Raw genomic sequence first — 23,693 nt, forward strand, 5'->3', positions numbered from 1 at the left:
AGTCTGAACAGTTAGGTAACTCTCTCTGGTTAACCATAGCAGGCTCCAATGACTTACCTATATGAAGTGATTTAATAGCCTCTGCAAACAACTTTGAGACAAGTGTATGGTACAAGTTGGGAGGTTCTCGTTAGCATTAAAATGGTCTGTAAGTGTCAGCAATTTCTTGATTGATGATTGCAACATTTCCATAGTCTTGATTTCGTGATGGGATTGTATCCTCAGATGAATATTCCTAGCAGTCGTTGTCCACAGACCACCAAACTTTGGGTCCAACTCCTCCTGAGGCACGTTTTATTCCTGTTTCTGATACCCATTAAGAGAAAGTTTTCTTTCAAACTCACCTCAATGTCTGGTTACACAGATGAGTGAGGGAGAGAGCTTTATGTACACGTACACCTTGTGTACTCCGACTCTTGTGAGCACGCAGTGTTCACTTCGTTGGTTCTGGTGTGTATGTACTAAACACCACATTGTGGCACTGTTCCTCTTGACATAAGAATAAATGTCACAGAATGTCACTGTGCAACGCCACTTCTCTTGGCGACTGCTAGATGATAAATAATAACGTAGCAAGTCTTGTTGTCTGCCACCTATCACATATAGCCTTCCCGGTTTGGTGCCTTCTTTTGATAATTACTTACCACCTATTACACTAAACAACATCGCTCCTTGGACGGATCTTTAGAATTGCACTGTCCTCACCACATCACTGCCTACCTGGCTCTCTGGTCCGCCTTGATCTTGTCTTCATGTCGATGTTCTTACCAGAACCTGTGGCTGCTTTCAACAGAGAGGATTAAATACGCCCCATCAATTTGGTGATGGTAAGTGAGGAATCTCAGATCACTACCTAATGGAAGGAGAAGTGCCAAGGATGTAACATAGAGCAACGTCTCAGAGACACCACTAAATCCTGCAGTCGTAGCTAATCCTTCTTCCAGAAATTGTTGTCCGGTTTGCTTGAGTGTTGGTAAACCCTTAGACTCTCGTCTAAGGCTGAGCCTTCCTTCTCAATGATGCTTTCTGGTCTACATACGCCCTTGAAATTTCTAATCTGGGTCCATCAAGCTGGAGTATTGTGATCTCAGAACTCTCCATGATTGGGGGTGATCGACATGGGCAAGGATCAATGATTATGTGTGCTTTTATCCGAAGCCATAGAGCTAGCGATCCAGCACTTAGTCTTGTGCTGTGTTTCTGTTCAGCACTGTGCTTCTGTTCAGCACTGTGCTTCTGTTCAGCACTGTGCTTCTGTTCAGCACTGTGCTTCTGTTCAGCACTGTGCTTCTGTTCAGCACTGTGCTTCTGTTCAGCACTGTGCTTCAGTTCAAGCAGAGAGCAGCGATTTCAACAGGCATGAAAATCGAAAATCATCATTAGACGAGACCATCACTCAAGAGGCTTAGTCAGAGACCGGGCCGTGGGAGCCCTTGACCCGGATGCACTAAGCAGTTATGCAAGTACTTACGAACGTGTACATCTTTCCTCTATCTTTGACGACTTTGGTTATCTTTATTAAACAGTTTACAAGCATGAAAACGTCCCAATCAACTGTTGCCATTGTTATAAACAGCCTCCTGGTGCTTCGAAGCTCATTAACTGTTTAATAATTGTAAACAAAGCCGCCAAAGATTGAGAAAAGATTTACAGGTTCGTAAGTGATTGTATAACTTCTTCGTGGATCTGGCCCCTGGACCCCCGGAATCAACGCAACGTAAATTAAGGTTACTGTTCCATAAATTCACAAAAAACATAATTACAATTTTTAAATATATCTGAAACATCTTAAAACTAACAAAACTTGTTCTGTGCAGCCTGCAATGTTACTCTTGGGGGAGTAAGACTTTTAACGAAGGTAGAAGAATGCTTTTAGACGATTGCAGGCAGGTGATGTACAAATAGTTTGGTCATATACTGACGATGGACGATGTACACTCCCGGAGACTCCATATGTAGTGAACATGTTTGCTTGGCAGTTCACATTCCACTGTATAGTACATGCATAGTATAAAGAACATAATTTAAAGGCAAACAGGAATGACATGATTAAGTTCAGTCTGAACAGATTTATTGAAACAACCAGTAACTATCCTGCCTTGACCCAGCCTGTCACGAAGCATTCCTGACGTAGCATAAACTACCAACCTTCACATGGATTCCTTCTGACTAATTCCCAGCACAAGAACCATATCCGGATGATGATTGTTCATGATACACGCGAGTTTATCAATATTGGTGTATGGTGGCTGGCCTCATAGCTGGTCTGCTACAGGTGTACATAACTGGTCTTTGATAAGGTACAACCCACATACAGAGCTTTGTATGGATAGCCGCGGTGCCAATCTGGATGTACACGGGTTGTAAGTACTTCTCGGTCTGTTCAGAGATTATATCTCTAAATATTTGATCATGTCTTTCCAAATCTTTTTTTGATTTCGGAAGCGGTGTTTCCGCAAATCTGAAAATGAATAATTGACGACGTTTCCGTCGGCACTTGACCATTATCAAGTCGTTAATTCTTCATTTTCAGATTTGTAGGTTGAGGTCTAATCTTTAGTCAAGTTATTGTGATTCAATATCTGATACTGGTTCATGTAGCTGTTACACTTGATATCACGTGGCTGTTATCAGCATTTGCGACTGCAAAAGGAGCAGGACCCAGTTACTGGGTAGTGAGGGTGCCTTGTCAGATCACCGCATTATCTTTCCTGCTGAATTGTACTTGAGCGGCTCGTTGAGATCGTTGTCCACGTTGTTCAGCACGAGTATAATGTTGGTGATGCAGTATCTGACTGTTGTTAATGACGTGGGTGTGAAGGTTGAGACCGTTGGAGATGAGGAGAACGTTCACCGTTGGACCCACTGGCAGCTTTTCTCAATTTTTAATGTTTGGTGTTGGCCCTTGAAGATGTGCTGCGGATGCCTCTTGATTCTTAGTTTTTGAAGACGCAGGAAATCGCGGTCTCAGCTTGGTCATAGTAGTGGACCCAGTGGACTTTGAGATGAAACTGTCAATACTGGGTATTTTCTCAGGTTGTATGTTAACAATTGCAACAATTGGTCGCAACTCTTAGGTGATTGGATGTCCTGTGGAGTGATTTTCGGTGCTCGACTTGTGGGTACTAATTTCCTGTTTTGAACTGACACAGAGAGATTCCCGCCAAAAGTTTACTGCCAAGCTGTTTGCAGTGTGAGAGTTGTAGTTACTGTCCATTCCCTCAGCACTGGTTGAGCAGCCAGTCTCTCATGTTGAAGGTGCGATCTGAATATCACAGATTCTCGTGACTGAGCTCATGCACCCCAAAGATCGATCAGTGTATGCCTGTGTTGGGTAATCCGCTGGGAAACTTTCAAGCACTAACTGAGCACGAACATTTGGTCTGTGAAGTAATCTATCACACTACCTGCTCTGCTGTCTTAATGGATTTTTCACAGAAATGAACACCCAGAACCATAAACTTACTGCAAGAGTCCTGAGAACTATCCCCCCCCTCCCCCCACTTCCCGTGTACACCAACATTCATCGTCCATTTTGAAGCATGAATGTATGCGTTAGGGCAGTCTTTCAGATAGCACCTAGTAGCCTGAAGGGCCTCGTAGCCTGGTGGATAGCGCGCAGGACTCGTAATTCTGTGGCGCGGGTTCGATTCCCGCACGAGGCAGACACAAATGGGCAAAGTTTCTTTCACCCTGAATGCCCCTGTTACCTAGCAGTAAATAGGTACCTGGGAGTTAGTCAGCTGTCACGGGCTGCTTCCTGGGGGTGGAGGCCTGGTCGAGGACCGGGCCGCGGGGACACTAAAGCCCCGAAATCATCTCAAGATAATCTCAAGACAGTAGAATCCTTTTCCCTGATGGTGTAGCCATAAAGAGAGCAGTAGCTACCAGGTGTGCATTCCCAGGAAGATTTAACTCCTCAAAATTTGAGATGGTAATGGCGCGACAGACCGGGCCCCAGGTGTCAGAGTCCGGGTTAGAGAGGACGACGTAGCGGTGTGTGGCTAAAATCAAAGACCTTTGAGAGAAAGATGCGGGGTCCGCTGTGGGGTCATGGCGCTTATAAGCACATGCATGCAATCTCTTCCCACACTTGGCTCTTCTCACATTTCGCTCTTCACACACAAGGTCCTTCACACACTATGTTCTTCACACACTAGGCTCTTAACACACTAGGCTCTTCACACACTGGGCTCTTCACACCCTAGGCTCTTCACACACTAGGCTCTTCACACGCTAGGCTCTTCACACACTAGGCTCTTCACACACTAGGCTCTTCACACACTAGGCTCTTCGCACACTAGGCTCTTCGCACACTAGGCTCTTCACACACTAGGCTCTTCACACACTAGGCTCTTCACACACTAGGCTCTTCACACACTAGGCTCTTCACACACTAGGCTCTTCACACACTAGGCTCTTCACACACTAGGCTCTTCGCACACTAGGCTCTTCACACACTAGGCTCTTCACACACTAGGCTCTTCACACACTAGGATCTTCACACACTAGGCTCTTCACACTCTAGGATCTTCACACACTAGGATCTTCACACACTAGGATCTTCACACACACTAGGATCTTCACACACACTAGGATCTTCACACACACTAGGATCTTCACACACACTAGGATCTTCACACACACTAGGATCTTCACACACACTAGGATCTTTACACACTAGATGTAATTGAACCCAGATGTAATTGAACCCAGATGTAATCGGACTCACTGAAACAAAACTCTCTGGAATCATAACGAATGCCGTATTTCCCCAGAAGTACACAGTAATAAGGAAAGAGAGGGAAGGCAGGGGAGGAGGCGGAGTGGCCCTACTCATGAGAAAGGAATGGAGTTTTAAGGAGATGGCCATCCCGGGCTGTGAGGTGTTCAGAGACTACATAGCAGGCACCATGACAATGGGAGGATCAAGAATAGTAGTAGCAGAAATATACAACCCTCCACCAAATGACAGACGACCCAGTCAAGAGTATGAAAACAACAGCATAGCAGTTAACACTATAATTGAGAGGGCAGCCTCTGCTGCCTGTAGAAATAGGTCTCACTTGCTCATCATGGGCGACTGCAGTCACAGAAGGATTGACTGGGAGAACAAGGAACCGCATGGAGGCGAGGATACATGGAGAGCCAAACTATCGGAGGTGGTGACAAGAAACTTTTTAACCAAGCATGTCAGAGAACCCACAAGGATGAGAGGCAATGACGAACCAGCGAGACTCTACCTAGTCTTCACTCTGAACGACTCCGACATAAGTGAAATCGGTTTTGAGGACCCATTAGGAATGAGCGACCGCAGTGTACTGGTGTTTGAGTACTTGATTGAAGAAGGGTTATTGAACTCGAGGAGGAATACCGAAACCAAAAGGTTAGCATACCGAAAGGGAAACTATAAGGGGATAAGAAAATTCCTAAAAGATATAGCATGGGAAACAGAGTTCAGGGGAAAGACGGCCCAAGATATGATGGATTATATCACGCAGAAGTGCAAGGACGCAGCAAACAAGTTTGTCCCAGTCCAAAAGGAAAACAGAGAAATGAAGATGAGAAACCCATGGTTTAATCAGAGATGTAGGCTAGCTAAGCAGCAAAGTAAAAGGGCATGGAGAAACTATAGGAATAACAGGACACTGGAGAGCAGAGAAAGATACCAGAATGCCAGGAAAGAATATGTCAGGATGAGAAGAGAGGCAGAAAGACAATACGAAGATGACATCGCAAACAAGGCAAAGACTCAGCCTAAATTGTTGCATAGCCACATCAGGAGAAAAACAACAGTAAAAGAACAGGTTATGAAATTAAGGATAGGGGCGGAAGGATTCACTACAAATGACAAGGAAGTGTGTGAGTAACCGAATAAGAAATTCCAGGAGGTCTTCACCTTAGAGCAAGGAGAAATTCCAGAGATAAGTGAGGGAATACCTAACCAGGGACCACTGGAAGACTTTGAGATTACCAGCTGGGAAGTAAGGAAGTGTTTACTAGAGTTGGATGTGACAAAGGCTATAGGCCCAGATGGAATCTCCCCTTGGGTTCTCAAGGAAGGAGCAAGAGAACTGTGCCTACCACTCTCCATAGTGTATAACAAATCTCTGGCAACAGGGGAACTGACAGATATTTGGAAAGCAGCTAACGTAGTCCCGATATACAAGAAAGGGGATAGACAGGAGGCACTGAATTACAGGCCAGTGTCCCTAACCTGCATACCATGCAAGCTGATGGAGAAGATTGTGCGAAAAAAACTATGGAGCATCTGGAGCGAAGGAACTTTGTAACACAGCATCAACATGGGTTCAGGGATGGCAGGTCTTGCCTCAAAGGGTTACTTGAATTCTACGACCAGGCAACAAAAATAAGACAAGAAAGAGAAGGGTGGGCAGACTGCATATTTTTGGATTGTCAGAAAGCCTTTGATACAGTGCCACACAAGAGGCTAGTGCGAAAGTTGGAGATGCAGGCTGGAGTGAAAGGGAAGGTACTCCGGTGGATAGACGAGTACCTAAGCAACAGGAGACAACGAGTCTGTGTGAGGGGTGAGGTCTCAGATTGGCGAGACGTTACAAGTGAAGTCCCGCAGGGGTCAGTCTTTGGACCTATACTGTTTCTGGTATATGTAAATGATAAATGATGGGTATAGATTCGTTCCTCTCAATGTTTGCCAACGATGCAAAAATTATGAGAAGGATTGAAACAGAGGATGATAGTAGGAAGCTACAAGATAAACCTAGATAGATTGAGTGAATGGTCCAACAAATGGCTGTTGAAGTTCAATCCGAGTAAATGCAAAGTAATGAAACTAGGCAGTGGAAACAGGAGGCCAGGCACAGAATACAGAATAGGAGATGAAGTACTTAATGAAACAGACAGAGAGAAAGATCTAAGAGTTGATATCATACCAAACTTGTCTCCTGAAGCCCACATAAAGAGAATAACGTCTGCGGCATATGCGAGGCTGGCTAACATCAGAACGGCGTTCAGGAACCTGTGTAAGGAATCATTCAGAATCTTGTACACTACATATGTTAGACCAATCCTGGAGTATGCGGCCCCAGCATGGAGCCCGTACCTTGTCAAGCACAAGACGAAACTGGAAAAAGTCCAAAGGTATGCTACTAGACTAGTACCAGAACTAAGAGGTATGAGTTATGAGGAACGGCTGCGGGAAATGTACCTTACGACACTGAAAGACAGAAGAGTAAGGGGGGACATGATCACAACCTACAAAATCCTCAGGAGAATCGACCGGGTAAACAAGGATGAACTATTCAACACTGGAGGGACGCGAACAAGGGGACACAGGTGGAAGCTGAGTACCCAAATGAGCCAGAGAGACATTAGAAAGAACTTTTTCAGTGTCAGAGTAGTTAGTAAATGGAATGCACTAGGAAGTGATGTGGTGGAGGCTGACTCCATACACAGTTTCAAACGTAGATATGATAGAGCCCAATAGGCTCAGGAACCTGTACACCAGTTGATTGACAGTTGAGAGACGGGACCAAAGAGCTAAAGCTCAACCCCCGCAAGCACAATTAGGTGAGTACAATTAGGTGAGTACACTAGGATCTTCACACACTAGGCTCTTCACACACTAGGATCTTCACACACTAGGATCTTCACACACTAGGATCTTCACACACTACGCTCTTCACACACTAGGCTCTTCACACACTAGGCTCTTCACACACTAGGATCTTCACACACTAGGCTCTTCACACACTAGGCTCTTCACACACTAGGCTCTTCACACACTAGGATCTTTACACACTAGGCTCTTCACACACTAGGCTCTTCACACACTAGGCTCTTCACACACTAGGCTCTTCACACACTAGGATCTATACACACTAGGATCTTTACATACTAGGCTCTTCACACACTAGGTTCTTCACACACTAGGCTCTTCACACACTAGGATCTTCACACACTAGGATCTTCACACACTAGGCTCTTCACACACTAGGATCTTCACACACTAGGCTCTTCACACACTAGGCTCTTCACACACTAGGCTCTTCACACACTAGGCTCTTCACACACTAGGATCTTTACACACTAGGCTCTTCACACACTAGGATCTTTACACACTAGGCTCTTCACACACTAGGATCTTTACACACTAGGCTCTTCACACACTAAGATCTTCACACACTAGGCTCTTCACACACTAAGATCTTCACACACTAGGCTCTTCACACACTAAGATCTTCACACACTAGGCTCTTCACACACTAAGATCTTCACACACTAGGCTCTTCACACACTAGGATCTTCACACACTAGGATCTTCACACACTAGGCTCTTCACACACTAAGATCTTCACACACTAGGCTCTTCACACACTAAGATCTTCACACACTAGGCTCTTCACACACTAAGATCTTCACACACTAGGCTCTTCACACACTAAGATCTTCACACACTAGGCTCTTCACACACTAAGATCTTCACACACTAGGATCTTCACACACTAAGATCTTCACACACTAGGCTCTTCACACACTAAGATCTTCACACACTAGGCTCTTCACACACTAGGATCTTTACACACTAGGATCTTCACACACTAGGCTCTTCACACACTTAGATCTTCACACACTAGGCTCTTCACACACTAAGATCTTCACACACTAGACTCTTCACACACTAAGATCTTCACACACTAGGCTCTTCACACACTAAGATCTTCACACACTAGGCTCTTCACACACTAGGATCTTTACACACTAGGATCTTCACACACTAGGCTCTTCACACACTAAGATCTTCACACACTAGGCTCTTCACACACTAGGATCTTTACACACTAGGATCTTCACACACTAGGCTCTTCACACACTAAGATCTTCACACACTAGGCTCTTCACACACTAGGATCTTTACACACTAGGATCTTCACACACTAGGCTCTTCACACACTAAGATCTTCACACAGGAACACAGGAAATAGAATGATCAATAACACAAAAACACGTCACACTTTGCCAGTCTTTCTCTCTCTCTCTCTCTCTCTCTCTCTCTCTCTCTCTCTCTCTCTCTCTCTCTCTCTCTCTCTCTCCCTCTCTCTCTCTCTCTCTCTCTCTCTCTCTCTCTCTCTCTCTCTCTCTCTCTCTCTCTCTCTCTCTCTCTCTCTCTGTATATATATATATATATATATATATATATATATATATATATATATATATATATATATATATATATATTAGTATATTTTGGTAGCAGTCTTTCCTGTAGACATATATTATTAAATATGACCGAAAAAGTAAGATTAATAATTCTAACACGAATTTTCTCAATCTTTCGTACATTTCGTTTCACTGTTGGAGGTAAATCAAAAATCAATTCTCCAAAATTCATTTTTATTTCTAGTCTGACGCGACACGAGCGCGTTTCGTAAAACTTATTACATTTTCAAAGACTTTAGTTCACAAATACACAACTGAATAGAACTTTGGCATCTCCGATTTTATATCTACATTAGAGTGAGGTGGTGATGTGGCATTAACACAAGACAGAACAAGATGTGGTATTAATAGGGAATTAATTTCATCAACACAAGACAGAACAAGAGTATTAATAGGGTATTAATTTCATCACCACAAGACAGAACACGAAACAATGGATATTGAATCGAAGTGTTTGTAGAAAGCCTATTGGTCCATATTTCTTGATGCTTCTATATTGGAGCGGAGTCTTGAGGTGGGTAGAATATAGTTGTGCAATAATTGGCTGTTGATTGCTGGTGTTGACTTCTTGATGTGTAGTGCCTCGCAAACGTCAAGCCGCCTGCTATCGCTGTATCTATCGATGATTTCTGTGTTGTTTACTAGGATTTCTCTGGCGATGGTTTGGTTGTGGGAAGAGATTATATGTTCCTTAATGGAGCCCTGTTGCTTATGCATCGTTAAACGCCTAGAAAGAGATGTTGTTGTCTTGCCTATATACTGGGTTTTTTGAAGCTTACAGTCCCCAAGAGGGCATTTGAAGGCATAGACGACGTTAGTCTCTTTTAAAGCGTTCTGTTTTGTGTCTGGAGAGTTTCTCATGAGTAGGCTGGCCGTTTTTCTGGTTTTATAGTAAATCGTCAGTTGTATCCTCTGATTTTTGTCTGTAGGGATAACGTTTCTATTAACAATATCTTTCAGGACCCTTTCCTCCGTTTTATGAGCTGTGGAAAAGAAGTTCCTGTAAAATAGTCTAATAGGGGGTATAGGTGTTGTGTTAGTTGTCTCTTCAGAGGTTGCATGGCTTTTCACTTTCCTTCTTATGATATCTTCGACGAAACCATTGGAGAAGCCGTTATTGACTAGGACCTGCTAGAAAAACAGGTAAAAAAAATGAATTTTGGAGAATTGATTTTTGATTTACCTCCAACAGTGAAACGAAATGTACGAAAGATTGAGAAAATTCGTGTTAGAATTATTAATCTTACTTTTTCGGTCATATTTAATAATATATATATATATGTATATATATATATATATATATATATATATATATATATATATATATATATATATATATATATATATATATATATGTCTCTTTCTCTCTCTCTCTATATATATATATATGTCTGTCTGTCTGTCTGTCTGTCTGTCTGTCTCTCTCTCTCTCTCTCTCTCTCTCTCTCTCTCTCTCTCTCTCTCTCTCTCTCTCTCTCTCTCTCTCTCTCTCTCTCTCTCTCTCTCTCTCTTTCTCTCTCTCTCTCTTTCTCTTTGTCTCTTTCTATCTGTCTCTCTCTTTCTTTCTTTCTTTCTTTTCGTAGGTGGGTACAGGAGCACACTCATTTTGACTCGTGCTGGCAGGCTGAGAGCTTTCCCTTCATGGTAAGCCTTGCCCGACATATTTTCCCCGGTGTATCACCCGGAAATTGAGCCCCCAAGTGCTGCTGGGTCCCCAGGTGCTGGTGGGCCCCCAGGTGCTGCTGGGCCCCCAGGTGCTGCTGCGCCCCCAGGAGCTGCTGGGCCCCCAGGTGCTGCGGCGCCCCCAGGTGCTGCTGCGCCCCCAGGTGCTGCTGCGCCCCCAGGTGCTGCTAGGGCCCCAGGTGCTGCTGCGCCCCCAGGTGCTGCTGGGCCCCCAGGTGCTGCGGCGCCCCCAGGTGCTGCTGCGCCCCCAGGTGCTGCTGGGGCCGCAGGTGCTGCTGGGCCCCCAGGTGCTGCTGTGCCCCCAGGTGCTGCGGCGCCCCCAGGTGCTGCTGCGCCCCGAGGTGCTGCTGGGCCCCCAGGTGCTGCTGCGCCCCCAGGTGCTGCTGGGCCCCCAGGTGCTGCTGGGCCCCTAGGTGCTGCTGGGCCCCCAGGTGCTGCTGCGCCCCCAGGTGCTGCTGGGCCCCCAGGTGCTGCTGCGCCCCCAGGTGCTGCTGGGCACCACAGGTGCTGCTGCGCCCCCAGGTGCTGCTGCGCCCCCAGGTGCTGCTGCGCCCCCAGCTGCTGCTGCTCCCCCAGGTGCTGCTGTGCCCCCAGGTGCTGCTGGGCCCCCAGGTGCTGCTGGGGCCGCAGGTGCTGCTGGGCCCCCAGGTGCTGCTGGGCCCCCAGGTGCTGCTGGGCCCCCAGGTGCTGCTGGGGCCGCAGGTGCTGCTGGGCCCCCAGGTGTTGCTGGGCCCCCAGGTGCTGCTGGGCCCCCAGGTGCTGCTGGGCCCCCAAGGTGCTGCTAGGCCCCCAGGTGCTGCTGGGCCCCCAGGTGCTGCTGGGCCCCCAGGTGCTGCTGGGGCCGCAGGTGCTGCGGGGCCCCCAGGTGCTGCTGGGCCCCCAGGTGCTGCTGGGGCCGTAGGTGCTGCTGGGCCCCCAGGTGCTGCTGGGCCCCCAGCTGCTGCTGCGCCCCCAGGTGCTGCTGTGCCCCCAGGTGCTGCTGGGCCCCCAGGTGCTGCTGGGGCCGCAGGTGCTGCTGGGCCCCCAGGTGCTGCTGGGCCCCCAGGTGCTGCTGGGGCCGCAGGTGCTGCTGGGCCCCCAGGTGCTGCTGGGCCCCCAGGTGCTGCTGGGCCCCCAGGTGCTGCTGGGTCCGCAGGTGCTGCTGGGCCCCCAGGTGCTGCTGGGCCCCCAGGTGCTGCTGGGCCCCCAGGTGCTGATGGGCCCCCAGGTGCTGCTGGGCTCCCAGGTGCTGCTGGGGCCCCTGGTGCTGCTGGGGCCGCAGGTGCTGCTGTGCCCCCAGGTGCTGCTGGGCCCCCAGGTGCTGCTGCGCCCCCAGGTGCTGCTGGGCCCCCAGGTGCTGCTGGGCCCCCAGGTGCTGCTGCGCCCCCAGGTGCTGCTGCGCCCCCAGGTGCTGCTGGGCCCCCAGGTGCTGCTGTGCCCCCAGGTGCTGCTGGGCCCCCAGGTGCTGCTGCGCCCCCAGGTGCTGCTGGGCCCCCAGGTGCTGCTGGGCCCCGAGGTCCTGCTGGGCCCAATGGTGCTGTTGGACCCCCAGGTGCTGCTGGGCCCCCTGGTGCTGCTGGACCCCCATGCAGGTGCTGCTGGGACCCCAGGTGCTGCTGGGCCCCCAGGTGCTGCTGGGCCCCCTGGTGCTGCTGGACCCCCAGGTGCTGCTGGGACCCCAGGTGCTGCTGCGCCCCCAGGTGCTGCTGGGTCCGCAGGTGCTGCTGGGCCCCCAGGTGCTGCTGGACCCCCAGGTGCTGCTGGGACCCCAGGTCCTGCTGGGCCCCCAGGTGATGCTGCGCCCCCAGGTGCTGCTGGGGCCGCAGGTGCTGCTGGGCCCCCAGGTGCTGCTGGGCCCGCAGGTGCTGCTGGGCCCGCAGGTGCTGCTGGGCCCCCAGGTGCTGCTGGGACCCCAGGTGCTGCTGGACCCCCAGGTGCTGCTGGGACCCCAGGTGCTGCTGGGCCCCCAGGTGCTGCTGGGACCCCAGGTGCTGCTGGGCCCCCAGGTGCTGCTGGGGCCCCAGGTGCTGCTGGGCCCCAAGGTGCTGCTGCGCCCCCAGGTGCTGCTGGGCCCCCAGGTGCTGCTGGGCCCCCAGGTGCTGCTGGGACCCCAGGTGCTGCTGGGACCCCAGGTGCTGCTGGGGCCCCAGGTGTTGATGGGGCCCCAGGTGCTGCTGGGGCCCCAGGTGCTGCTGGGCCCCCAGGTGCTGCTGGGACCCCAGGTGCTGCTGGGCCCCCAGGTGCTGTTGGGACCCCAGGTGCTGCTGGGCCCCCAGGTGCTGCTGGGCCCCCAGGTACTGCTGGGCCCCCAGGTGCTGCTGGGCCTTCAGGTGCTGCTGGGACCCCAGGTGCTGCTGGGGCCCCAGATGCTGCTGGGCCCCCAGGTGCTGCTGGGCCCCCAGGTGCTGCTGGGGCCCCAGGTGCTGCTGCGCCCCCAGGTGCTGCTGGGCCCCCCAGGTGCTGCTGCGCCCCCAGGTGCTGCTGGGCCCCCCAGGTGCTGCTGGGGCCCCAGGTGCTGCTGTGCCCCCAGGTGCTGTTGGGCCCCCTGGTGCTGCTTGGCCCCCAGGTGCTGCTGGGCCCCCAGGTGCTGCTGGGCCCCCAGGTGCTGCTGGGGCCCCAGGTGCTGCTGTGCCCCCAGGTGCTGCTGGGCCCCCAGGTGCTGCTGGGGCCCCAGGTGCTGCTGTGGCCCCAGGTGCTGCTGTGCCCCCAGGTGCTGCTGGGCCCCCAGGTGCTGCTGGGGCCCCAGGTGCTGCTGGGCCCCCAGGTGCTGCTGGGCCCCCAGGTGCTGCTGGGCCCCCAGGTGCTGCTGGGGCCCCAGGTGCTGCTGGGCCCCCAGGTGCTGCTGGGCCCCCAGGTGCTGCTGGGGCCCCAGGTGCTGCTGGGGCCCCAGGTGCTGCTGTGCCCCCAGGTGCTGCTGGGCCCCCAGGTGCTGCTGGGGCCCCAGGTGCTGCTGGGACCCCAGGTGCTGCTGGGCCCACAGGTGCTGCTGGGGCCTCAGGTGCTGCTGGGCCCCAAGGTCCTGCTGCGCCCCCAGGTGCTGCTGGGCCCCCAGGTGCTGCTGGGCCCCCAGGGGCTGCTGGGGCCCTAGGTGCTGCTGGGGCCCCAGGTGCTGCTGGGGCCCCAGGTGCTGCTGGGCCCCCAGGTGCTGCTGGGACCCCAGGTGCTGCTGGGCCCCCAGGTGCTGCTGGGCCCCCAGGTGCTGCTGGGCCCCCAGGTGCTGCTGGGACCCCAGGTGCTGCTGGGCCCCCAGGTGCTGCTGGGCCCCCAGGTGCTGCTGGGCCCCCAGGTGCTGCTGGGACCCCAGGTGCTGCTGGGCCCCCAGGTGCTGTTGGGACCCCAGGTGCTGCTGGGCCCCCAGGTGCTGCTGGGCCCCCAGGTACTGCTGGGCCCCCAGGTGCTGCTGGGCCTTCAGGTGCTGCTGGGACCCCAGGTGCTGCTGGGACCCCAGATGCTGCTGGGCCCCCAGGTGCTGCTGGGCCCCCAGGTGCTGCTGGGGCCCCAGGTGCTGCTGCGCCCCCAGGTGCTGCTGGGCCCCCCAGGTGCTGCTGCGCCCCCAGGTGCTGCTGGGCCCCCCAGGTGCTGCTGGGGCCCCAGGTGCTGCTGTGCCCCCAGGTGCTGTTGGGCCCCCTGGTGCTGCTTGGCCCCCAGGTGCTGCTGGGCCCCCAGGTGCTGCTGGGCCCCCAGGTGCTGCTGGGGCCCCAGGTGCTGCTGTGCCCCCAGGTGCTGCTGGGCCCCCAGGTGCTGCTGGGGCCCCAGGTGCTGCTGTGGCCCCAGGTGCTGCTGTGCCCCCAGGTGCTGCTGGGCCCCCAGGTGCTGCTGGGGCCCCAGGTGCTGCTGGGCCCCCAGGTGCTGCTGGGCCCCCAGGTGCTGCTGGGCCCCCAGGTGCTGCTGGGGCCCCAGGTGCTGCTGTGCCCCCAGGTGCTGCTGGGCCCCCAGGTGCTGCTGGGGCCCCAGGTGCTGCTGGGGCCCCAGGTGCTGCTGTGCCCCCAGGTGCTGCTGGGCCCCCAGGTGCTGCTGGGGCCCCAGGTGCTGCTGGGACCCCAGGTGCTGCTGGGCCCACAGGTGCTGCTGGGGCCTCAGGTGCTGCTGGGCCCCAAGGTCCTGCTGCGCCCCCAGGTGCTGCTGGGCCCCCAGGTGCTGCTGGGCCCCCAGGGGCTGCTGGGGCCCTAGGTGCTGCTGGGGCCCCAGGTGCTGCTGGGGCCCCAGGTGCTGCTGGGCCCCCAGGTGCTGCTGGGACCCCAGGTGCTGCTGGGCCCCCAGGTGCTGCTGGGCCCCCAGGTGCTGCTGGGACCCCAGGTGCTGCTGGGCCCCCAGGTGCTGCTGGGCCCCCAGGTGCTGCTGGGCCCCCAGGTGCTGCTGGGGCCCCAGGTGCTGCTGGGCCCCCAGGTGCTGCTGGGCCCCCAGGTGCTGCTGGGCCCCCAGGTGCTGCTGCGCCCCCAGGAGCTGCTGGGCCCCCAGGTGCTGCGGCGCCCCCAGGTGCTGCTAGGGCCCCAGGTGCTGCTGCGCCCCCGGGTGCTGCTGGGCCCCCAGGTGCTGCGGCGCCCCCAGGTGCTGCTGCGCCACCAGGTGCTGCTGGGGCCGCAGGTGCTGCTGGGCCCCCAGGTGCTGCTGTGCCCCCAGGTGCTGCGGCGCCCCCAGGTGCTGCTGCGCCCACAGGTGCTGCTGGGCCCCCAGGTGCTGCTGCGCCCCCAGGTGCTGCTGGGCCCCCAGGTGCTGCTGGGCCCCCAGGTGCTGCTGGGCCCCTAGGTGCTGCTGCGCCCCCAGGTGCTGCTGGGGCCCCAGGTGCTGCTGCGCCCCCAGGTGCTGCTGGGCCCCCAGGTGCTGCTGCGCCCCCAGGTGCTGCTGGGCACCCCAGGTGCTGCTGCGCCCCCAGCAGCTGCTGGGCCCCCAGTTGCTGCTGGGCCCCCAGGTGCTGCGGCGCCCCCAGGTGCTGCTGCGCCCCCAGGTGCTGCTGGGCCCCCAGGTGCTGCTGCGCCCCCAGGTGCTGCTGGGCCCCTAGGTGCTGCTGCGCCCCCAGGTGCTGCTGCGCCCCCAGGTGCTGCTGGGCCCCCAGGTGCTGCTGGGCCCCCAGGTGCTGCTGGGCACCCAAGTGCTGCTGGGCCCCAGGTGCTGCTGGGCCCCCAGGTGCTGCTGGGCCCCCAGGTGCTGCTGGGCCCCCAGGTGCTGCTGGGCCCCCAGGTGCTGCTGGGCCCCCAGATGCTGCTGGGTCCCCAGGTGCTGCTGGGCCCCCCGGTGCTGCTGGGCCCCCAGGTGCTGCTGGGCCCCCAGGTGCTGCTGCGCCCCAAGGTGCTGCTGGGCCCCTCAGGTGCTGCTGGGCCCCTCAGGTGCTGCTGCGCCCCCCAGCTGCTGCTGCGCCCCCAGGTGCTGCTGGGCCCCCAGGTGCTGCTGGGCCCCCAGGTGCTGCTGCGCCCCCAGGTGCTGCTGCGCCCCCAGGTGCTGCTGCGCCCCCAGCTGCTGCTGCTCCCCCAGGTGCTGCTGTGCCCCCAGGTGCTGCTGGGCCCCCAGGTGCTGCTGGGGCCGCAGGTGCTGCTGGCCCCCCAGGTGCTGCTGGGCCCCCAGGTGCTGCTGGGCCCCCAGGTGCTGCTGGGCCCCCAGGTGCTGCTGGGGCCGCAGGTGCTGCTGGGCCCCCAGGTGCTGCTGGGCCCCCAGGTGCTGCTGGGCCCCCAGGTGCTGCTGGGCCCCCAGCTGCTGCTGCGCCCCCAGGTGCTGCTGTGCCCCCAGCTGCTGCTGGGCCCCCAGGTGCTGCTGGGGCCGCAGGTGCTGCTGGGCCCCCAGCTGCTGCTGCGCCCCCAGGTGCTGCTGGGCCCCCAGGTGCTGCTAGGCCCCCAGGTGCTGCTGGGGCCGCAGGTGCTGCTGGGCCCCCAGGTGCTGCTGGGCCCCCAGGTGCTGCTGGGCCCCCAGGTGCTGCTGGGTCCGCAGGTGCTGCTGGGCCCCCAGGTGCTGCTGGGCCCCCAGGTGCTGCTGGGCCCCCAGGTGCTGATAAGCCCCCAGGTGCTGCTGGGCCCCCAGGTGCTGCTGGGGCCCCTGGTGCTGCTGGGGCCGCAGGTGCTGCTGGGCCCCCTGGTGCTGCTGGGCCCCTAGGTGCTGCTGCGCCCCCAGGTGCTGCTGGGTCCCCAGGTGCTGCTGGGCCCCCAGGTGCTGCTGCGCCCCCAGGTGCTGCTGCGCCCCCAGGTGCTGCTGGGCCCCCAGGTGGTGCTGTGCCCCCAGGTGCTGCTGGGCCCCCAGGTGCTGCTGCGCCCCCAGGTGCTGCTGGGCCCCCAGGTGCTGCTGGGCCCCCAGGTGCTGCTGGGCCCCCTGGTGCTGTTGGACTCCCAGGTGCTGCTGGGACCCCAGGTGCTGCTGGGCCCCCAGGTGCTGCTGGGCCCCCTGGTGCTGCTGGACCCCCAGGTGCTGCTGGGACCCCAGGTGCTGCTGCGCCCCCAGGTGCTGCTGGGGCCGCAGGTGCTGCTGGGCCCCCAGGTGCTGCTGGACCCCCAGGTGCTGCTGGGACCCCAGGTGCTGCTGGGCCCCCAGGTGATGCTGCGCCCCCAGGTGCTGCTGGGGCCGCAGGTGCTGCTGGGCCCCCAGGTGCTGCTGGGCCCGCAGGTGCTGCTGGGCCCCCAGGTGCTGCTGGGACCCCAGGTGCTGCTTGACCCCCAGGTGCTGCTGGGACCCCAGGTGCTGCTGAGCCCCCAGGTGCTGCTGGGATCCCAGGTGCTGCTGGGCCCCCAGGTGCTGCTGGGGCCCCAGGTGCTGCTGGGCCCCAAGGTGCTGCTGGGACCCCAGGTGCTGCTGGGCCCCCAGGTGCTGCTGGGCCCCCAGGTACTGCTCGGCCCCCAGGTGCTGCTGGGCCCCCAAATGCTGCTGGGACCCCAGGTGCTGCTGGGGCCCCAGATGCTAGTAGTGTAAACCGGGCCAATGACCGGCAATTTTGATTTTTTCCCATGCCGGTCATTGGCCCCTGGGTTTTTCGAACTTTTTTTCCCCATGCCGGTCATTGGCCCCTGGGTTTTTCGAACTTTTTTCCCCATGCCGGTCATTGGCCCCTGGGTTTTACGAACTGTTTTCACCATGCCGGTCATTGGCCCCTGGGTTTTACGAACTGTTTTCACCATGCCGGTCATTGGCCCCTGGGTTTTACGAACTTTTTTTCTCCATGCCGGTCATTGGCCCCTGCCATTTTCGCTCAAGGGGATTAAACGGCCGCCTTCAGTCATCCCCAAATTTCGTTAGCTTAGTGACCCTGCACAGGCATGTTAAAGGGGATTAAAAAGCCGGTCATTGGCCCCAGGGTTTTCTCGAATTTTCTTTCATGGCCTGACCCATGCACAGGCATAGCCAATGGTCAATGACGTCATCAACTTACCTCGGGATTAAAAGGCCGGCTCCTGGCCCCATCATATTTCGTTACCTGAGCAACCCTGCACAGGCATCGCTAATGGATAATGACGTCACCCCCGTCTTCATTTTCCCTGTATAAGCCCGTTTTCTGTTAGTGTAATTATTCCCATTTTCGATATTTATAGCAAAGGGGGATTCAAATGCTGCCTTCTGTCAAGCCTAATGTGCCATGGCGTTAATCATTATAAGCTCGTTTTTCTCAATAAGGTATTGCCGTACTGTTTCCCATTGTCTAAGATTACATAATAATAACATAAGAAATGACTTCAAACCCTGTTTACAGAACCAGTATTTACCCAGGTCTTTTTCCTAAATCTAAAACTTATTCCAATTTATGTCCATTGTTTCATGTTCTGTCTAGTGTTGATAATTTTAATAGTCTATTAATATTCCCCCTTTATCATGTCCATTCATTCACAGCTCTATCATGTCACCTCTATTTCTTTTCCTTTCTAGAGAATGTAATTTAAGCTTTGTCAATCTTTCTTCAGAAATTGCTTATTGAGCATAGGGCAAAATAAAAATGAAAACTTACTATCTTTCATTTGTATGAAAACAATCCCCTGCCGGGCGTAGTGACTTCAATGCGATTTCAGTACTTATCCAATATTACTGTATAAACTAACAGTACCCTGCCAGGCATGGTGACTTCAATGCGATTTCAGTACTAATCCAACATTACTGTATAAACTAACAGTCCCCTGCCAGGCATGGTGACTTCAATGAAAAGCAAGCCTCTCATGTTTTGAAATAAAGCCTTCGTTTCTGACGTCATCATCCCTAATGTGGCGCGAGGCGCGCTAAATGCGGATCCCAGGAGGTTCACACATAAGTGTGAACTCTTAATCAGGCTTAATACCTCACCTATACTCTATGCTTCATCAGAGTTGATATTCAGCTACAATAGCTCGTATTTTCGGTCATTGCTTATATTTTCTGTTATTCATAAACCCGATCAAACCTTCCTAACCTAACCTAACCTAACATATCATTTATAACAAACAAATACATTCTACAGAACAGTTTTTGTTGTTGTTTAGTGACATCGTGAAAAGCGAGCTCAGGTATAGGGACAATGTATTGATGGTCATTAGCATATAGGTGTGAAGGTATTACAGTACCTTACTGGTCAACTATGTATGACGTCACCAGACAACCAATGCGCCCTTTGGCGTCCTACTGGCATGTGTATTTAATGTTATTATTCAAAAATGACTAGACTATCCATCCCCACCTAACCTAATCAGAGGTTAAAAAATATACATTTTAATCAACCGTGACTGTAATCATTATTCAGTGATAAGTTCAAACGTATAACAGAAGCCCAAATGTCGTACTGCAATTTAAGCAGAATCGTACATCTGGCAGCATAGCAGGTGAGCTGAACATAAGAATAAAGGTGACTGCAGAGGTCCTATTGGCCCATACGAGGCAGCTCCTATATATTTCCACCCAATCTCATTCATGTCCACCCTATGCTTAAAACAACCAAGGGATCCCACTTAAAGTATTAGTTTACAATAATAGTTTTAATAAATAGCTCTTATTCTAGTTTTATACACAACAGCAATTATGAAACCCTATAGCTAGATATTCTACTATAATCCACAAGTAGTTACCACACATCTGGCAGTACAGCGGATTAGTGGCTGTGTTCATAGGCTAGTCAACTGTCCTCACATCCATCAAATAGATATCCAAATGTCGCACCTCAATTCATCCATCTAGCAACTCAGCTGGATGTTAGCCACTATATTCATAGGCTAATCATTTCTACACCTCAAAAAATCCTAGTCTTGCTACGCAAATCAGCTAACTTGTTTCTAAACCAACACTCACAAATACAATCATGCATACCTACACATACTTCAAAACCTATGCATTCATAGAGAATAGCCTAGTTTTTTGCCACCATTTCCCCATTAATCAGATGTAATTTATGCCATACACACAGAAAATACAGCATTTACACACCAAATATGCCATTTATGCATAAAATATATTATTTACACTCAAAATATACCATCACATAAAAAAATATGAGATTTTCATACAAAATATGTCAGTTGCAAACAAAAATATACCATTTACACAATATTGCATGTACACTCAGAGTATGACATTTACACAAAGTACGGTATTTTGCACAAATATATCAAAATGCTTATGCATTTAGACAATCAAAAATGCGCTTTAACTAAAATTACACAATTTCACAAACGTAATTTTCACAAATTACCCACACATTGTCTCATAAACCAAAATACACTTACACCATGAAGATCTATTTTATCAAATTACAGAGCTTACACAAAATACACAATTTTCACACACAAATACAGTTGCACCAGTTCCACTTCAACAAATTAAAAACACAACTTGCATAAATGCACTATTATCACAAAAATTATTATAAAACATGGACATTTATTACACAGTTTGTGTAATTATTTTACATCTTTGCACAATTAATACAAGAAAACTTGCTATATAATTACTCAGCTTGCACAATGACAATCAATACGCAAAGGTATAAATAAACAATTCGTCCATATGCAATTACACATCATGCGCAATTAATACACAACTTATGCAATATTACACATCTTTCATAATTATTGCACACAACTTGCACAAATGCATATCTAGCACAAATACGTACAATACATAACTACCCCAAATATGAAAATACACAACTAGCATAAATACACGATTTACACAAATACAATTGCGACATTTACACAACTTGCTCAAAAATATAATCAATACACAACTTACCAAAATATGAACAATACATAACTAGCACATATTCATTAAATACACAACTATGCAATTTCCGCAAATGCACATACAAAAACATATACAATTAATACATACAACTTTCACAAAACAATACACAATTTATAGAAATATAATCAATACATAATTTCAATAATCATACAACTTATGCAAAATACATAATCTGCACAATTAATACACAAGTATATTAATTGTGCTATATATGTACAAACACAACCAACTGGGTCAAACAATACACAATTTGCATGATATTTTTCTGGGTATATTTAGGACATTAATTATAATATGCTAAGTTTAACCAACTCCCCAAAAGTCAGAATTTCACATATAAAAATGGTTCATATAACTTCCGATAAGCTCAATATATAACACATTCTTTTTCCATTAAGATATCAACATTATTAGTGCTAAACTATTCATCTAACATATGTCCACTATTTTTATGTCTTATTAATACCTTGTTACATTCTCTCCAATCAGACCACCATATTTAAGTATTTATTCAAACCATCTAACAGACATATTTGTTCTAGCCTTAGTTATGTTAGGGCAGGTGGGGTTAGGTGGAGTCAGTATTTTCTATGATAATTTTAGACAAATTTGCTATATCTTATCAAAATGCATCTTGTTAAAACTTAAATTCATCTAAATCTATCAAAAATATACTTATACTACGCAAATTTGACTAAATTCAACCTAGCTAAACTAACTAAATATGTGCATCCCATATCCTCACATACAAGCCTATGTCGCCTCTGTCCATACATTATATGAGTCTGCCATATAGCACGAACCCCAAATAGGAAAATTTACACTATTTCTTAAACATACTAGTTCATTACCCTAAGATATTATATATGTCCTTCCCTACAGGACCTCACATAACCTGACCTAGCATATCCAACCCTGGATTTGTTAAAGTTTGCGAAATTTATGCTATGCCACCTAAATTTCACCAAATTTTAGGCAATTTCCACCAAATATACCCAAATGTTGCGTAGCATAGCACTGCCAAAGCCCATTTTCTCCTATTCCATACTACCCTACACAACCTCACCTAACCTGACCTAGCATATCCAAACCTGGATTTGGTTAAAGTCTGCGAAATTTATGCTATGCCACCTAAATTTGACCAAATATACCCAAATGTTTCATATCACAGCACTGCCAAAGCCCATTTTTACCTACATTTTCTCCTATTCCATCCTACCCTATGCAACCTTACCTAACCTATCCTACCATATCCAAACCTAGATTTGGTTAAAGTCGGCGAAATTTAAGCTATCCCACCTAAATTCTATCTAATTTAAGGCAATTCCCACCAAATATATCCAAATGTTCTGTATCACAGCACTGCCAAAGCCCATTTTTACCTACATTTTCTCCTATTCCATCCTACCCTACGCAACCTTACCTAACCTATCCTAGCATATCCAAACCTAGATTTGGTTAAAGTCGGCGAAATTTAAGCTATCCCACCTAAATTCTATCTAATTTAAGGCAATTCCCACCAAATATATCCAAATGTTCTGTATCACAGCACTGCCAAAGCCCATTTTTACCTACATTTTCTCCAATTCCATCCTACCCTACGCAACCTTACCTAACCTATCCTAGCATATCCAAACCTAGATTTGGTTAAAGTCGGCGAAATTTAAGTTATCCCATATAAATTTGACCTAATTTAAGACAATTTCCACCAAATATACCCAAAAATGTTTTGGAACATAGCACGGCCAAAGCTCATTTTAGCTGAGTTTTCACCTATTCCAACCTGCCCTAGACAACCCTACCCATCCTCTCCTGGCATATCCAAAGTCAGATTTGATTATAGTTTGCAAAATTTATGCCTTTCCCACCTAAATTGTACCTTAATTTATGCCAATTTCCACCGAATATACCCAAATGTTTTGTATCTTAGCATGGTCAAAGTTCATTTCACCCAAGTTTTCACCTATTCCATCTTACCTCACACAGCCTCACCTAACCTGACCTAGCATATCCCAAGCTAGATTTGATTAGAGTTCGTGAAATTTATGCTTACTCACCTAAATTCAACATAATTTAAGACAATTTCTACCCAAAATGATTTGTTACATAGCTCAGCCAAAGACCATTTACCCGAGTTTTAACACATTCCAACCTACCCTACATAGCCTTACCTATCCTTGACCTAGCAGATTTGATTAAAGTTGGGGAAATCTAAGCTATCGCCATCAAATTGGAGACAATTCCCACCAAATACGCCTAAATGTTGTGTATCAGAGGCTAGGTCCAGGTTTAGATGGAATGGATGAAAATGTGGGTAAAATGGGTTTTGGCTGTGCTATGATACACAACATTTAGGCGTATTTGGTGGGAATTGTCTCCAATTTGATGGCGATAGCTTAGATTTCCCCAACTTTAATCAAATCTGCTAGGTCAAGGATAGGTAAGGCTATGTAGGGTAGGTTGGAATGTGTTAAAACTCGGGTAAATGGTCTTTGGCTGAGCTATGTAACAAATCATTTTGGGTAGAAATTGTCTTAAATTATGTTGAATTTAGGTGAGTAAGCATAAATTTCACGAACTCTAATCAAATCTAGCTTGGGATATGCTAGGTCAGGTTAGGTGAGGCTGTGTGAGGTAAGATGGAATAGGTGAAAACTTGG

At 51.1% G+C, this 23,693-nt stretch overlaps 1 protein-coding gene and 1 long non-coding RNA gene across 2 annotated transcripts in view; both read left to right on the forward strand.

Moving 5' to 3' along the window:
- Positions 1-23,693, forward strand: part of LOC123773111 (uncharacterized) — a 239,088-nt gene that overhangs the window by 112,887 nt on the left and 102,508 nt on the right. The gene's annotated exons all lie outside the window — the stretch shown is intronic.
- The window catches only part of LOC138358012 (collagen alpha-1(I) chain-like), a 33,272-nt gene that overhangs the window by 561 nt on the left and 9,018 nt on the right, over positions 1-23,693 (forward strand). Inside the window, exons 2-5 of the mRNA XM_069315477.1 lie at positions 10,920-11,369; positions 12,582-12,725; positions 13,394-14,565; positions 15,628-16,168. Of these exons, the coding sequence (XP_069171578.1) occupies positions 10,920-11,369; positions 12,582-12,725; positions 13,394-14,565; positions 15,628-16,168 (2,307 nt within the window). The remainder of the gene's footprint in view (positions 1-10,919; positions 11,370-12,581; positions 12,726-13,393; positions 14,566-15,627; positions 16,169-23,693) is intronic.

Source organism: Procambarus clarkii, chromosome 81, assembly GCF_040958095.1.
Source record: "Procambarus clarkii isolate CNS0578487 chromosome 81, FALCON_Pclarkii_2.0, whole genome shotgun sequence".
Lineage (NCBI taxonomy): Eukaryota > Metazoa > Arthropoda > Malacostraca > Decapoda > Cambaridae > Procambarus > Procambarus clarkii.